The sequence below is a fragment of the Procambarus clarkii genome, chromosome 52 (genome assembly GCF_040958095.1).
Source record: "Procambarus clarkii isolate CNS0578487 chromosome 52, FALCON_Pclarkii_2.0, whole genome shotgun sequence".
NCBI classification, from domain to species: domain Eukaryota; kingdom Metazoa; phylum Arthropoda; class Malacostraca; order Decapoda; family Cambaridae; genus Procambarus; species Procambarus clarkii.
Window position 1 is genome coordinate 3,244,662 of NC_091201.1, and position 18,242 is coordinate 3,262,903.

The 18,242-nt window shown below is 48.8% G+C and overlaps 1 protein-coding gene across 1 annotated transcript in view; it reads left to right on the top strand.

The window, feature by feature from the left end:
• Positions 1-18,242, top strand: part of LOC123763773 (glucose dehydrogenase [FAD, quinone]) — a 59,539-nt gene that overhangs the window by 22,677 nt on the left and 18,620 nt on the right. Inside the window, exons 2-5 of the mRNA XM_069304277.1 lie at positions 10,399-10,601; positions 12,744-12,933; positions 14,377-14,511; positions 17,017-17,138. Of these exons, the coding sequence (XP_069160378.1) occupies positions 10,399-10,601; positions 12,744-12,933; positions 14,377-14,511; positions 17,017-17,138 (650 nt within the window). The remainder of the gene's footprint in view (positions 1-10,398; positions 10,602-12,743; positions 12,934-14,376; positions 14,512-17,016; positions 17,139-18,242) is intronic.

Sequence of the window (18,242 nt, forward strand, 5' to 3'; positions counted from 1 at the left end):
TACACAGTACACAGTGACCCACATATGCACACAGTACACAGTGAGCCACATATGCACACAGTACACAGTGACCCACATATGTACACAGTGACCCACATATGTACACAGTGACCCACATATGTACACAGTACACAGTGAGCCACATATGTACACAGTACACAGTGACCCACATATGTACACAGTGACCCACATAAGTACACAGTACACAGTGAGCCACATATGTACACAGTGAGCCACATATGTACACAGTACACAGTGACCCATATATGTACACAGTACACAGTGATCCACATATGCACACAGTACACAGTGACCCACATATGCACACAGTACACAGTGACCCACATATGTACACAGTACACAGTGAGCCACATATGTACACAGTACACAGTGACCCACATATGTACACAGTACACAGTGACCCACATATGTACACAGTACACAGTGACCCACATATGTACACAGTACACAGTGACCCACATAAGTACACAGTACACAGTGAGCCACATATGTACACAGTGAGCCACATATGTACACAGTACACAGTGACCCATATATGCACACAGTACACAGTGACCCACATATGCACACAGTACACAGTGACCCACATATGTACACAGTGAGCCACATATGTACACAGTACACAGTGAGCCACATATGTACACAGTACACAGTGACCCACATATGTACACAGTACACAGTGAGCCACATATGTACACAGTACACAGTGAGCCACATATGTACACAGTGAGCCACATATGTACACAGTGAGCCACATATGTACACAGTGAGCCACATATGTACACAGTGAGCCACATATGTACACAGTGATCCACATATGTACACAGTACACAGTGAGCCACATATGTACACAGTACACAGTGAGCCACATATGTACACAGTACACAGTGAGCCACATATGTACACAGTGATCCACATATGTACACAGTGAGCCTCATATGTACACAGTACACAGTGACCCACATACCAGCGCCCAGCTGACAAGGTTCCGTCTCTACCAGTGACGTCACGCAGACATTGTCGCTCAAATATCAAACATTATGGTCCTCTTCCGCCCCCTGAGAAGCTCTACTTAATTCTGACTTTTCCTGCACACTGACGGGTTAATGTTGACAGAGAGACGTGGTGGTGCAAGGCCACGTGACGAGAGCCCGGGGGGGGGTATAATGGTCCAAACAGCGTAATATTGAAGGAGGAAGGAAGTGGTTTAGTGGAGGTTACGTCACTCGGGTCAACTCTTGGTTTCTTCAGAGCGCCTCGGGGCGACCTTGAAGACGGGTTGATCTTGAGGGTCAAGTGCGAGTCGTCTTGCTGCGCTCAAGGCCGACGGGACCAGTTTTTTCTTGACTTACAAGCGGTAACTGTTTTTCTTGCCTTACAGTGAGAAATTGTGTTTTTTATTTGCTTTGTTACTAACCAGGCACTTGGGGTGGACGGTAGAGCGACGGTCTCGCCTCTTGCACGTCGACGTTTAATTCCTCGACCGTCCAAGTGGTTGGACACCATTCCTTCCCTTCGTCCTCTTCAAAGTCCTTGTCTTCATATCCCCTCCAAGTGCTATATAGTCGTAATGGATCAGAGATGACTCTTGATAAGTAACCTGAGAAAACTGTCTAGTTTTCTCTTGAAGATGTCCACGGTTGTTCCGGCAATATTTCTTATGCTCGCTGGGAGGACGTTGAACAACCGCGGACCTCTGATGTTTATACAGTGTTCTCTGATTGTGCCTATGGCACCTCTGCTCTTCACTGGTTCTATTCTGCATTTTCTTCCATATCGTTCACTCCAGTATGTTGTTATTTTACTGTGTAGATTTGGTGAGTGAGTACATATGGAGAGCTTTGAGACTATCTCTATAATTTAGGTGTTTTATCGCGTCTATGCGTGCCGTATATGTTCTCTGTATTCCCTCTATTTCAGCAATCTCTCCTGCTCTGAAGGGGGAAGTGAGTACCGAGCAGTACTCAAGACGGGACAACACAAGTGACTTTTAGAGTACAACCATTGTGATGGGATCCCTGGATTTGAAAGTTATCGTAATCCATCCGATCATTTTTCTGGGTGCCGCAATATTTGCTTGGTTATGCTCCCTAAACGTTAGGTCGTCAGACATCATTATTCCCAAATCCTTGACATGCTGCTTTCCTACTATGGACAGATTTGATTGTGTTTTGTACCCTGTATTATGTTTAAGGTCCTCAGAACCTAGGTTCTGAATTTTCAAAGTAACGAAGGACCTTGCTTCGTTACTTTGACAAGAAGGCATTGATTAAGATAAGGCTTAGTCGTTGATGAAAAGATTGACAACTTTTTCTAGCATGATCTTCAGTAGGAAGTTATGCTCTTCAGCTTTGGGCTGTTACCAGTTACAAGCACCTCAGAAAGTAGGTTAGCCTTGGAAGGGAGATGCATCTAGTGAGGAGATAAAAGGCATCATGAACATCGATGTCATCAATCCTGACTTCCATCCTTTTCAAGTCCGTGATTTTGTTATGAAGGATCTCCTCAATGTCGTTAGACCCGAGGGAAGGGGGGGGGGGGGGGGTTCTCCAAGGAGAGTGCTGCAGGTATGCCTAACAACATGGGCTCCGGGCAAGACGGATCTCACTCAAGCTATAATGTCTGGGTTGGAGGAGACTACTTCACACTTAGAAGGGTTCAGGAAGAGACCCAGGCTTGCTTCTTGCTCCTTTATTTTTCTGATGTCTTCCAAGAGGTGGTCTACGGTGCCAGCTATAGTGCCATCATCCAAAACCAGATGTTGAACTCGCTGAACAAGCTTTCGGTGATTTCTTTTAAGACTAAGCAGGAAAGAAGAGGAACTAGAGGACCACCTTGCTGAACACCTTCACTTTGTGCTTTTTCGAACACGAAATCACAATTTCGATTCACACCTGTAGCACGACAGATTCACACCTGTAGCACGACAGATTCACACCTGTAGCACGACAGATTCACACCTGTAGCACGACAGATTCACACCTGTAGCACGACAGATTCACACCTGTAGCACGACAGATTCACACCTGTAGCACGACAGACTGAATGGGTAGAGGCGTCGGAAATGGCGATGTGCAGCACAGAGCACCGCTTCCCTTCTCACCATGTTAAATATATATATATATGTCGTACCTAGTAGCCAGAATGCACTTCTCGGCCTACTATGCAAGGCCTAGTTTGCCTAATAAGACGAGTGATTTTATTTTCAATAAATTGTTTCCTATTGGTTTATTTTAAATATTATTATTATATTATATTAAGAACATAAATTATTGATTTAGTTTTGTTAGTTTATGTTAGGTTAAGATAGGTTAGGTAGGGTAGGTTAGGTTCGGTAATATATCTACGTTAGTTTTAACTCAAATTTAAAGAAAATTAGCTCATACATAATGAAATGAATCATTATTATTTCATAAGAAAAAAATGAGAAAAATATTGAAATTCTGGAAAACTTGGCTTATTAGGCAAATCGGGCCTTGCATAGTAGGCCAAGAACTGCGTTCTGGCTACTAGGTACAACATTATATATATATATATATATATATATATATATATATATATATATATATATATATATATATATATATATATATATATATATAATATGTATGTTTATTCAAGTAAAAGTACATACATTCAAGATGAGCTACAAACAGAATGTTTGATGTCTAGTGAGAGAGAGAGAGAGAGAGAGAGAGAGAATATACTATACCTAAAGCCAAGGCATTTTTAAGGTCCAGTCTCGTCAGAGCCTTTTAGCCCGCGCTACTGACGCTGATCACCTTGTTACAGCGTCCTCGTCCACAGGTCGGGGTCACCTGACTGGCTCTAGACGTCATGAACCACCCGTGACGTCATCTACACGTCACAAGCCAGAGACAATATTGTCATACTCTCAAACTGCTATACATTTTTCCGTTAGGATTTAAAAATAACATTTATAGTAAGCTAACTTAAGTGAGAGCACCAACTTACACCTAATTATCATAGTGAAGACTGAGGACCGCATGACCGCCTGCGGAAACGACCCGGATTAATGTGTCTTAATTACAAAATGTGATTATACTTCAGCGGTGGTGAATGATGATGCAATATTGTAATGGACCTATATTTTCCAGAAGTGTTGCCTAACACAATAGTTTAGTAGGTCAGGCATTGCTCTCTTAAATGTTATCAGGCCACGACCATCATAGCTGTCACACTCTCCAAGACAATAGTGAAGATTATCTATATCACACTGACTGTTTCTTCATGCTAGTGTGCAACAGTCTATATCTCTTTACATTCCTCTCTCGAACTGTCTAAACTCCACTATGGTTGTCCTGCTTACTCGTCTGCTTCTCCCTCTACCCTAGGCCGTCTTGACGCTCTGCACCATACTGGGTTACGCCTCAGCTCTGGTGCCTTTCGTTCGACTCCCGCCCTCAATCTGTATGTTGACACTGGCGTCCTGTCTCTGCAGGACCGCCGTGATCACTACTGTCTTCGCTACCTTGCGCGGTCCTTACAACACCCTCACTCTCGCCTGTGTCGTGCTTTAACTTTTCCCCCTCCTGTAGTTCCTGTTCCCCTTCACCACCTCCCTCTTTGTCCGGTTGTCTCGCCTGCAAAATTCTCTTTCGGTTAGTATTACCAATATTTCTCCTCGTGTTGTTCCGTGCTTGCCCCCGTGGAGGGTCCCCCTTCCTAAATTTTGTCACTCCTGACCCACATCAGTAATGCTTTTACCCCCCTCCTACAGTTCTAAAACGCCTTTTCCTTGCACACTTTTCTTCACACTCCCGCTCCATTTCCATCTTCACCGATGAGTCTAAGTCTGCAGACGGTGAAGGCTACTCTGTTGTTTTCTGACCACGGTTACATATGGGCCATACCCGCTTAACTCGCGAACACTTAATGGAGCGCCGCCCTGCTCCTTATTATCCAAGCTGCATTGTCCCTCTTACGGTCGTGCATATCCTTGTTGAATGGGCGTAAAGATATTCCTAAGGATGCCAATATGAGAACAGAAACGCATAAGGCGAACGATATCAAAAGTATCCGATTCCCCAATAATTCTATCGAGGGACAAGTGATCGCGAGGGACGGTCGGGAAGCAAGACACGCTCGTCCTGGAACTCTGGACATTCAACAAGGATATGCACTACCGTTTGAGGGACAATGCAGTTAGGACAATAAGGAGCAGGGCGGCGCTCCATTAAGTGTCCGCGAGTTAAGCATGTATGGCCAATATGTTAACTCGCCAGAGCCGTTTCCCACCGCCGGTTACGGTGGTAGGAGGAAGGCCACAGGGACACACTACTCTTAAGAGTACGCAGTTTGTTACCATTAACAGAAGACCGACAACCCTGCCAACGGGTAAGGATGGAGGAATGAATAACCGGGTAAAAGTCGGAATAAGGAATACCTTTATGGGAGATGGGACAAGTGCGGATAGCTTCCTTAGCAGCAGCATCCACACGCTCATTTGAAGAGAGACCAAAATGGCTGGGAACCCAGCAAAACTTTAGTCTTAAATCTACTAGAAATAAGAAACAGCCAATGTGGAATCTCTACTACCACCGGATGGACAGGATTAAAGGACTCCAGAGCCATGAGGGCACTGCGAGAGTCAACTACCACCACAGAGGAGGATTGACAGCGAGAAAACAAGAGACGAAGAGCGTAGAGAATAGCATAAAGTTCTGCTGTGAAGATGTTAGTCCCCGGAGGCAGGCGACACATATAAGTGTGGTCAGGACAAACAACAGAGTAGCCAACACCGTCAGCAGACTTAGACCCATCGGTGAAAATGGAAATGGAGCGGGAGGGTCCACATATTTGGAAAAAAAAGTATTCAAGGGAAAAGACGTATCAGAACAGTAGGAGGGGTAAAATCTTTAGTCATGTGGGTCAGTATTTTTTCAAAATTTAGGAAGGGGGGACCCTCCACGGGGGTAAAGACGGAGCGACACGAGAAATATTAGTAACATGAACCGAAAGAGCATCTTGTAAGCGAGACAATCGTATAGAAAGTGGGAGGTGGTGAAGGGGAACAGGGACTACAGGAGGGATAAAGCTCAAAGCACGACATAGGCGAGAGTGAAGGTGTTGCAAGAACCGTGCAAGGTAGTAAAGTCAGTAGCGATCACGGCGGTCCTGGAGAGACAGGACGCCAGTGTCAACATACAGACTGAGGGCGGCAGTCGAACGAAAGGCACCAGAGCTGAGGCGTAACCCAGTATGGTGCAGAGCGTCAAGACGGCCTAGGGTAGAAGGAGAAGCAGACGAGTAAGCAGGGCAACCATAATCAGGTTTGGACAGAACGAGAGAGGAATGTAAAGAGGAGCTTGCGCCTATCAGCTCCCCAGGGGGGTGGGGGACGAAACATAAGAAGAGACAGTGACCAGCATAATAAGTGAAGACAGCAGCAGGAGCATAAGGCCGCAAAAGGTCAGAGGACTGTCCCATGGAGCATCACACCCTGGCAGCCGCCCACTAAGCCCCCTCACGACCACAACGGACAGGAAAGGGAAGGGAAGGGGTACATGCTAGTGTGCAACAGTCTATATCACACTGCTTCTACTACTCCTGCTACGTGTCTTCCGTCATTGTGTGTACTAGTGTTCCTACGCTGCCATATACATATAACTTCACCGGCTGTGGCTCAGGTATGGTAACAATGAGGCCGGCAAACTGTTGCATCCGGCGAACAGGTAATTAATGTGGGGAGGTTAGTTACCCAACGCTGACGCAGCCACACTCGTCCCCATCACTCGTCGACCATTTGTTAATGAACTGTCTTTGTAATATAGGAAGTATGAGTCTTATGTTCATTCACGGTTGTATAATTTTTGTTTCGTGAGCTGACTCACCCAAATGTACTCACCCTTGATGTGTTTACCCAGATGTATTCACCCGGATGTACTCACCCTTCATGTGTTCACCCAAATGTACTCACCCGGATGTACTCACCCTTGATGTGTTCACCCAGATGTACTCAGCATGTGCTCACCCCAGCCCTGGCGTGTGTAAGGCAGAGCTGTGGTGGGAGGAGTCCAGTTTACTCAGTGGTATTAGCAATAATGTTGTTATCTGCAGCGACATCAAGGTGTTCCTGAAGGATCTTGTGTCAACAGTTGACAATACGACGTAGTGGGACACAGCCGGGACTTGTAGTGGGACACAGCCGGGACTTGTAGTGGGACACAGCCGGGACTTGTACCCCAGACACAGCCGGGACTTGCTTAATTGTCTCATTGTTTGAGATTGGAACACTGTGTACTGTGGGAACACCGTGTACTGTGGGAACACCGTGTACTGTGGGAACACCGTGTACTGTGGGAACACCGTGTACTGTGGGAACACAGTGTACTGTGGGAACACAGTGTACTGTGGGAACACAGTGTACTGTGGGAACACAGTGTACTGTGGGAGAACATATTCATGCTCTGCGCCATTATTCCACATCTCGAGACAATTTGACCTGAATGCATCCACCCTGTGTGTGTGTGTGTGTGTGTGTGTGTGTGTGTGTGTGTGTGTGTGTGTGTGTGTGTGTGTGTGTGTGTACTCACCTAATTATACTCGCCTAGGTGTGCTTGCGGGGGTTGAGCTCTGGCTCTTTGGTCCCGCCTCTCAACTGTCCATCAACTGGTGTACAGGTTCCTGAGCCTATTGGGCTCTATCATATCTACACTTAAAACTGTGTATGGAGTCAGCCTCCACCACATCACTTCCTAATGCATTCCACCTGTTAACTACTGTGACACTGAAGTGTGCCTCCCTGTGTGTGTGTTGGTGCATGTGCCTTAATGTCAGGTATGTGTAGGTGAAGTATGGTGTGAAGGGCAAGTTCGACGTCACCCATTATTAAAAACCTTAAGTTTATAGCAAGTAATGGATGGACACACACGAGTGGACGGTCTTACCAGATATTTTTCTTATATTTCTGCTATTGGAATATTCCCTATTGGTTTCTTAATATAAGGAACAGTAACTGTCTTACCCAAGTTACCCTGTAGTAGTCCTTAGTAAGCAGTCCATTACTTTATGCTTAACTTAGTACATATATGTGCTTAGTTTCTGGTGTGATAACTGTACAGTTTTGTTCATTCCTCAAATTGTTATAAATCCAGTTTTTAATGACAGGTTGATTGATATATGTAAGTGAATGTCTGTCAGTCCAGAGTAAGAGGCCAGACGCTTGGGAGTAACGTCACCCAACTTTGCAGGGGGGGATGGTCTGTGGTACAGGACAGACATAGTCTGGTTGGGATCACCAGACTTCAAGAGGTAACAGCATGGCGTCACATTCTGGACTCACGATAATTTTTTTTTATCATCTCGAGAAAATACCAAATTTTCTGGTATTCATATTTTGTAGCACCATAAAACAAATGATGTTTCTAGAGCTTCAAATGCTTTCTCTTTAGCTCTTTCTGAAAGTCAAGGGAGTAACTATATATTTGTTGTAATATTTCACACCACTATTTTCCTCCCACTGGCGGAGCAGCCACACGTCAGTGGTCATATATTAGGTGTGTGTGTGTGTGTGTGTGTGTGTGTGTGTGTGTGTGTGTGTGTGTGTGTGTGTGTGTGTGTGTGTGTGTGTGTGTGTGTGTGTGTGTGTGTGTGAGAGAGAGAGAGAGAGAGAGAGAGACCGGGTCGACCAGGACAAAGAGAGAGAGACCGGGTCGACCAGGACAAAGAGAGAGAGACCGGGTCGACCAGGACAAAGAGAGAGACCGGGTCGACCAGGACAAAGAGAGAGAGACCGGGTCGACCAGGACAAAGAGAGAGAGGAAGACAAACAAAGAAACAAGGACAGACAAAAATAGAGACAATGATAGTGCGAGAAGGAAGGGTGGAAGAGGGTAGAGAAGGGCGAGAAGTGTGAGAGGGTAAGACGGAAGAGTGGGGGAGTGAAACGTGGGGAGGGAGTGAGAGAGGAAGAATGTGAGAGTGTAAGAGAGAGAGAGAGAGTGTCTTCACCGGCAGGTCTCCACCTCCGCCCGTCTTCAACTGTGGCGGAAGACAAGTGAATAAATGACCTAATTGGGTCGTAAATCATCCTCAGGTGCGCCGTACACTCACAGGTAACCTTAATTAACCTCCTTCTTGTTTGACGACAGATGTTGAGAGAAATGTGAGTGCTAAAGTGGTCGTCCGTAGTGTGGGGGCGCGGCACGTGGTCGTCCGTAGTGTGGGGGCGCGGCACGTGGTCGTCCGTAGTGTGGGGGCGCGGCACGTGGTCGTCCGTAGTGTGGGGGCGCGGCACGTGGTCGTCCGTAGTGTGGGGGGCGCGGCACGTGGTCGTCCGTAGTGTGGGGGCGCGGCACGTGGTCGTCCGTAGTGTGGGGGCGCGGCACGTGGTCGTCCGTAGTGTGGGGGCGCGGCACGTGGTCGTCCGTAGTGTGGCGAGCGGGGCACGTGGTCGTCCGTAGTGTGGCGAGCGCGGCACGTGGTCGTCCGTAGTGTGGCGGGCGCGGCACGTGGTCGTCCGTAGTGTGGGGGCGCGGCACGTGGTCGTCCGTAGTGTGGGGGCGCGGCACGTGGTCGTCCGTAGTGTGGGGGCGCGGCACGTGGTCGTCCGTAGTGTGGGGGGCGCGGCACGTGGTCGTCCGTAGTGTGGGGGCGCGGCATGAGGGTCGTCCGTAGTGTGGGGGGCGCGGCACGTGGTCGTCCGTAGTGTGGGGGCGCGGCACGTGGTCGTCCGTAGTGTGGGGGCGCGGCATGAGGGTCGTCCGCAGTGTGGGGCCGCGGCACGTGGTCGTCCGTAGTGTGGGGGCGCGGCATGAGGGTCGTCCGCAGTGTGGGGCCGCGGCACGTGGTCGTCCGTAGTGTGGGGGCGCGGCACGTGGTCGTCCGTAGTGTGGGGGCGCGGCATAAGGGTCGTGCCAGGTTGTCCGCAGATCATGTCAGGTGTGAGAGATGGTAATAGTGACCACCAGGTGGTGGTGGTGTGGTCCCCGAGGTCAACATAAGGGATCATTACCACCAAGACTGACCACTGTACCGGGCCCGGGACGGTCGACTGGACGCCGAGCCTTATAGCTCTTTTACCCCTGTTCACCCAGCAGTAACTGGGCGCCTGGTTGTAAACACGTTTACAGTTTTTCCCTTCGCTGGCGGGAAGGAAAAACTGTAAATCTGGTAACGGGAGTCTTATTGGGTCTCCCATTGAACATCAACCAGTGCTGGTTGTGCATATTTCATCTTAATTTGTTTATTTTTTACACAGGTTGGTAGAGACGTAGACGAGATCTCTTTTACAAAGGTGGTTACAGTAGAAGACGACTTCCGAGCCTTGATAGTAGACTTTCCCTGCCCATAGCTGGTAGTAAACGTTGCCCAACGTTAGCAGCTAACAACACGTTGTTCTCTTGTTGACCGCAGTTGGCGCCGGGTCTGCGGGAGCGGTGGTGGCCAACCGGCTGTCGGAGGACCCGGCCTTCAGCGTGCTGCTGCTGGAGGCCGGAGGAGACGAGACGGAGATCAGCGACGTGCCCGCCCTGGCCGGCTACCTCCAGCTCTCCAAGATGGACTGGCGGTACAAGACCGAGCCCCAGGACTCTGCCTGCCTCGCCATGGCTGGCAAGGTGAGTCCTCTCCTCGCTTATCCTTGTCCGTACCTTGGGTTCGTGCCCCCCTTTACTCACTGGTACTCACTAGTATCCTGTCCACCATCCCTGCTATCACTATTTTGTCCCTCATATCTTCTCCTCGTCCCCCCCCCCTCCACCATCACCTGGAAGGGCCGTTACTAATTACAAAACTTTCTACTTTACTGGAGCATTGTGTCCGGGTCGGCCTCCCCCTCCCCCGGTGGGGGAAGCAAGAGTGAGAGAGTGTGGTTGAGGGAGAGAGAGACTGAGAACCTAGGGAGGGAGGGACGGAGAGACTGAGAACCTAGGGAGGGAGGGACGGAGAGACTGAGAACCTAGGGAGGGAGGGACGGAGAGACTGAGAACCTAGGGAGGGAGGGACGGAGAGACTGAGAACCTAGGGAGGGAGGGACGGAGAGACTGAGAACCTAGGGAGGGAGGGACGGAGAGACTGAGAACCTAGGGAGGGAGGGACGGAGAGACTGAGAACCTAGGGAGGGAGGGACGGAGAGACATCAGAAGTAAAGTCAACCATTCCTTAATAAGACGCGGAAAGACTGAATATATAACAGGAGGATTTCGTTTAACTTTCTCCCACACAGGATGAGGTTCCCTCTGGGGATCAGAGTGTTCCAGCTGTCAGCACCTCACCTTCCAAGGTCCCATTAACACTGACCATATTCTACTCCACACCTCATTATACATGGACACTCCCTGAGGCTGATAAACGTCTGGCAGCGCCGCCCGGCCGTGCTGCCGGCGGTCTTATGAATGAAGCTGACCCTCAAAGAAAAACTTGCCGTTCAGTCATGACTATTGTGTTTTGGTTTATTTTGTTGTATTGTTGTCTAGACTGTTGCACATCTCGTCGATGTTAATTCTTTATGTTAATGTATGCTGGAGCTTTATTCCTGGAGGAGCTGTTGTCCCAGCAGGTGTAATTGTGCAACCTGTCCTCAGACCAAGACCATTCCATCCAGCGGTCGACCCCACAGACGCATTAATCAATTTTAACATGCTGCTCATTAAAACAGCTTTTCTCAAATATAAATTAATATTATATATTAGCATACTGTGCATATATAGGCATAGGTTAGGTGTTTAGGTTCTGTTGGCGATTATTTGTATTTGTAGTACGTGGGTGAAGCATTTACAGCGTTGTGGTTCGAACACAAGTCGTCAGTGAAGCACTTAGTTGTGAGTCGTGTGTAAACCGTTTGTTATTCACAAACAGCTGGGGTTTGGCGGGTGGGTGGAATCACTTTTGGGTCTGTTTGGAGGACAGGCTGTTGTAAACAGTCCGTCCTCTAAACAAAGACCCAAAGTCCATTCCACCCACCCGCCAAACCCCAGCTGTTTGTGAATAACAAACGGTTTACACACGACTCACAACTGCTGACGTTCGAACACTTCCGGGACAAGTGCTTCACTGACGACTTGTGTTAGTATTATCCCCCACTCTTCCCAACATCCCTCTCTAGTTCCTCACAAGTTTCTTTCCCTCCTCCCCTCTTTACACCTCTCTCCTCCCCTCTTTACACCTCCCTCCTCCCCTCTTTACACCTCTCTCCTCCCCTCTCTCCAAGCATCCGCCGCCTCTCCTTTCCTCTCCATCTCGGAAAATATAATTCTGATTTTTTTTATTAATACACGAGGTACATGTGCATTAGTGCAGCTACCCTAGACTATATGAAGTGGAGTACAGTGTGTCAAAAAAGCTAACTAGGTGTTCTGAATTCACGTTCACGTTCATTTTAGAGTGAAGAAATCTAGGGTCACAGCCAGCCACCTTTCTCTGATTACGTGATTGGGTTGTGGGGGGGGGGGGGGGGAGCACATCATTAGGCCCGATCCCCTCCTCAAAATGACTAATATGACCGACCCAACCAGCCTATGTCCATCTTGTAACCTAGACCACTAGGATGTCTAAATAAGTTGTCAAAGAACAAATACATCTCACCCTTGTTCCTAGAGACGTGGCAGAGGAAGATCCTCTGCCTTGTCCTTGAGCAAGATCCAGCATCACACACACACACACACACACACACACACACACACACACACACACACACACACACACACACACACACACACAGTAGCAGCATATATCAACATGGTGTGTGTGTCTCCCCTCAGCGGTGCAACTGGCCCCGGGGGAAGGTGATGGGCGGGTCGTCAGTGCTCAACTACATGCTCTACGTGAGGGGCAACCGGCGCGACTACGACCAATGGGAGTCCTTCGGCAACCACGGCTGGGGCTACGACAATGTCCTACACTACTTCAAGAAGTCTGAAGACAACAGGAACCCCTACATCGCCAGAAACTGTGAGTACACCCGAGGGAGCAGTCTCATGCTCAACAGGTTTTAGAGATGGAGGTTACATACTTTGTGTTATCCCTGACAAACTATACACAGCAGACATAGCAGCACTTCATAAAGGAGGCAATAAAGCAGACACAAAAAACTGGATGCCGATAGCACTATCATCACAACATAAAAGTTTTTGAAAGAAGTATAACTATTAACACTATTATCAAGTATTCTTTTATTACTGCTCAAATATCAAAGAGAGACGCCTAATAGATGGAGTAATTTTGGATTCAATAGACAGTAACGGGCAACACATCTTTTAGTAGATTCAATTAACCGTAAAATTATTCTTAATGAAGCTAATTTAACAAATCTTATTCATATAAGCGCAGACGTTGTGGTGGTGTGACCCCGGCCACACTTCCCACACCATTTATCACATGTTTGGCCAACCCTCAGGGAGTCCCTGGGGTGTGTCTGGGAAAAGTCCCTGGGTGTCCCTAGGAGTCCTTGGGGAGCCTAGCATAAGGACGTCTAGTGATGGAGGCCAGAGGGCGCTCTGCTACGCGTATAAACACAGACACCGGTTAAGAACATGGTATTGAAAAACCATGGAAATTTCATCCGAAAATGTAGTAATAATAATAATAATACACGCGTATTGCGTCTTTTTCTTCACCTTCGATATTATTATTGAGAAATACCAATGGGACTATAGGTGGGCGCGAACCTACGACCCCGGGATTGCCAGTCGCGTACGGTACCATTGGACCATTGGCACTTGCGCCCCCCACCACCCAAAAAAAAAAACTGTATTTCTACTGAACTCAGTGGAAGTGTGGCGGCCGCTACTGAGGCCAGTCCCAGTGTGTAGACAGGAGCCACCAGCACCCGGGTGGCAGAGTCCTCCCACACCCGACCACCCAACTTCACACACACAGCCATCACATTAACCGGATATATATATAATATATATATATATTATATAATATAATCTCAATGATAAAATCCACAAATATCAATGAAAAAAGTTATTTTTTTCCATATATTCCTAGAGGATTTTCTCATCGATATATATCACGTTATAGTGATTTTTGTGAGATAATATTATTATTATTATTATTATTATTAGTAGTAGTATTCCTTTTTATAGTAATTATTTCCAAGTCAAGTGGAAGGTGAAACATCTGAAGATTGTACCATGTCAGGCGCCACAACACTGTACCGTGTCAGGCGCCACAACACTGTACCGTGCCATGCTCCACAACACTGTACCATGTCAGGCTCCACAACACTGTACCGTGCCAGGCGCCACAACACTGTACCGTGCCATGCTCCACAACACTGTACCGTGTCAGGCGCCACAACACTGTACCGTGCCAGGCGCCACAACACTGTACCGTGCCAGGCGCCACAACACTATACCGTGTCACTAACGTTACTAACACTGTTGACAGTGAAGTACCACGGGACGGGCGGGTACCTGACGGTGCAGGAGGCGCCCTGGAGGACGCCGCTGGGAACAGCCTTCGTGGAGGGCGGAATCGAGATGGGCTACGAGAACCGGGATTACAACGCCGAGTTCCAGACAGGTAGGTCGTCCACAGCTGGTTGTTTGGTGGTGAGGTGGTCACTATAGACGCAGACACTGTCCGCGTTACTGTACGGCACTTGGGGACGGGAGGGAGACGGCAGGGAGGCAATTATCAGGGGAAGGCGCCAAGTCATTACGACTATATAGCACTGGGAAGGGGTCAAGATAAGGATTTGGGACGAGTCGAGGTAAAGGAATGGGGCCCAACCACTTGGGCCGTTGGGAATCGAGCCCTGGCCATGAAAGAAGAGAGGCCGGCGCACTACTGGTGGATCGAAGCGGATTTTGCATCGGCCGGCAACAGCCACTTACGAGGCCTGGACCATCCATGTCCATCATAGGGTTTAGTCGGCATTAATAAACTAGTTACGAGGTGCGATACGCTACGAGGTCGTTCTCTTCCCAAGGTTACTAGAGTTACGAAGACATCACAGCGCTCCTGTGCTCGTAAACTGTTAGTAAATATATCGGCTAAGCCGCCATGATGGAGATAAGATGTACAGGTGTCGTAAGTGCTTGGTGAATGGTGACCAGGACGTCGTCCCGTCACTCCACTCACTCATTGTCTTCTCTTTGTATTAAGATATTTTCATTACCTCGTTATACCGATATTATAAGCGGTCTGGACGCCCCTCGGAGGTGTGATAGCTGTAAGTTACTTGCTGTGTGGCTGGTAGTGTAGTAGTGACTGTGTCTAACACTCACTGTCACACTGTTGTGTGGCTGGTAGTGTAGTAGTGACTGTGTCTAACACTCACTGTCACACTGTTGTGTGGCTGGTAGTGTAGTAGTGACTGTGTCTAACACTCACTGTCACACTGTTGTGTGGCTGGTAGTGTAGTAGTGACTGTGTCTAACACTCACTGTCACACTGTTGTGTGGCTGGTAGTGTAGTAGTGATTGTGTCTAACACTCACTGTCACACTTCACTGTCTACTGAGGATGGATTTTAATTTTGTGAAAATGATTTAAATATCAACCTTTTGGAGATAAAGTTTTGTGGTATATTGATTTTAATTTGTTATTATATTTAAGTGGATTGGCCAAGTTACGCTAGGTTTATTTACGCTGTTAGAATAGGCTAAGTTAAGATAGGTTAAGTTAACTTAGCCTGACTTACCCTTGTCTTAGTTAGGTTAGCCTAGGTTAGGCTAGGTTAATTTGGGCAAAGGGAGGGTTAGGTTAGACTGTGTTAAGTGAGGGTAGGATAGACTGTGTTAAGTGAGGGTAGGTTAGACTGTGTTAAGTGAGGGTAGGTTAGACTGTGTTAAGTGAGGGTAGGATAGACTGTGTTAAGTGAGGGTAGGATAGACTGTGTTAAGTGAGGGTAGGATAGACTGTGTTAAGTGAGGGTAGGATAGACTGTGTTAAGTGAGGGTAGGTTAGACTGTGTTAAGTGAGGGTAGGTTAGACTGTGTTAAGTGAGGGTAGGTTAGACTGTGTTAAGTGAGGGTAGGTTAGACTGTGTTAAGTGAGGGTAGGATAGTCTGTGTTAAGTGAGGGTAGGATAGTCTGTGTTAAGTGAGGGTAGGATAGTCTGTGTTAAGGGAGGGTAGGATAGTCTGTGTTAAGTGAGGGTAGGATAGTCTGTGTTAAGTGAGGGTAGGATAGTCTGTGTTAAGTGAGGGTAGGATAGTCTGTGTTAAGTGAGGGTAGGATAGTCTGTGTTAAGTGAGGGTAGGATAGTCTGTGTTAAGTGAGGGTAGGATAGTCTGTGTTAAGTGAGGGTAGGATAGTCTGTGTTAAGTGAGGGTAGGATAGTCTGTGTTAAGTGAGGGTAGGATAGTCTGTGTTAAGTGAGGGTAGGATAGTCTGTGTTAAGTGAGGGTAGGATAGTCTGTGTTAAGTGAGGGTAGGATAGTCTGTGTTAAGTGAGGGTAGGATAGTCTGTGTTAAGTGAGGGTAGGATAGTCTGTGTTAAGTGAGGGTAGGATAGTCTGTGTTAAGTGAGGGTAGGATAGTCTGTGTTAAGTGAGGGTAGGATAGTCTGTGTTAAGTGAGGGTAGGATAGTCTGTGTTAAGTGAGGGTAGGTTAGGCTGTGTTAAGTGAGGGTAGGTTAGGCTGTGTTAAGTGAGGGTAGGTTAGGCTGTGTTAAGTGAGGGTAGGTTAGACTGTGTTAAGTGAGGGTAGGTTAGACTGTGTTAAGTGAGGGTAGGTTAGACTGTGTTAAGTGAGGGTAGGTTAGACTGTGTTAAGTGAGGGTAGGATAGTCTGTGTTAAGTGAGGGTAGGATAGTCTGTGTTAAGTGAGGGTAGGATAGTCTGTGTTAAGTGAGGGTAGGATAGTCTGTGTTAAGTGAGGGTAGGATAGTCTGTGTTAAGTGAGGGTAGGATAGTCTGTTAAGTGAGGGTAGGATAGTCTGTGTTAAGTTAGGGTAGGATAGTCTGTGTTAAGTGAGGGTAGGATAGTCTGTGTTAAGTGAGGGTAGGATAGTCTGTGTTAAGTGAGGGTAGGATAGTGTTATATGAGGTAGTTATGCTGACGTGTGACCTCCCCCCCCAGGGTTCATGATCCCCCAGGGGACACTGAGGCGCGGGTCCCGGTGCTCCACCAGCAAGGCCTTCATCCGCCCCGTGAGGCTCAGACCCAACCTTCACGTGGCCATGCACGCCTTCGTTACTAAGGTACTGGTACACCCCGCACACCTGTCACCCCTCCCCCACACCTGTCACCCCTCCCCCACACCTGTCACCCCTCCCCCACACCTGTCACCCCTCCCCCACACCTGTCACCCCTCCCCCACACCTGTCACCCCTCTCTCACACCTGTCACCCTTCCCGCACACCTGTCACCCTTCCCGCACACCTGTCCCCCCTCCCCCACACCTGTCACCCCTCCCCCACACCTGTCACCCCTCCCCCACACCTGTCACCCCTCCCTCACACCTGTCACCCCTGCCTCACACCTGTCACCCCTCCCTCACACCTGTCACCCCTCCCTCACACCTGTCACCCCTCCCTCACACCTGTCACAACTCCCTCACACCTGTCACCCCTCCCTCACACCTGTCACCCCTCCCTCACACCTGTCACAACTCCCTCACACCTGTCACCCTTCCCTCACACCTGTCACCCCTCCCTCACACCTGTCACCCCTCCCCCACACCTGTCACCCCTGCCTCACACCTGTCACCCCTGTCACCCCTCCCCCACACCTGTCACCCCTCCCTCACATCTGTCACCCCTCCCTCACACCTGTCACCCCTCCCTCACACCTGTCACCCATCCCTCACACCTGTCACTCATCCCTCACACCTGTCACCCCTCCCTCACACCTGTCACCCCTCTCCCACACCTGTCACCCCTCCCTTACACCTGTCACCCCTCCCTCACACCTGTCACCCCTGCCTCACACCTGTCACCCCTGCCTCACACCTGTCACCCCTCCCTCACACCTGTCACCCCTCCCTCACACCTATCACCCCTCCCCCACACCTATCACCCCTCCCTCACACTTGTCACCCCTTCCCTCACACCTGTCACCCCTTCCCTCACACCTGTCACCCCTTCTCTCACACCTGTCACCCCTCCCTCACACCTGTCACCCCTCCCTCTCACCTGTCACCCCTCCCTCATACCTGTTACCCCCTCCCTCACACCTGTCACCCCCTCCCTCACACCTGTCACCCCTCCCTCACACCTATCATCCCTCACACCTGTCACCCCTCCCTCACACCTGTCACCCCTCCCTCACACCTGTCACCCCTCCCTCACACCTGTCACCCCTCC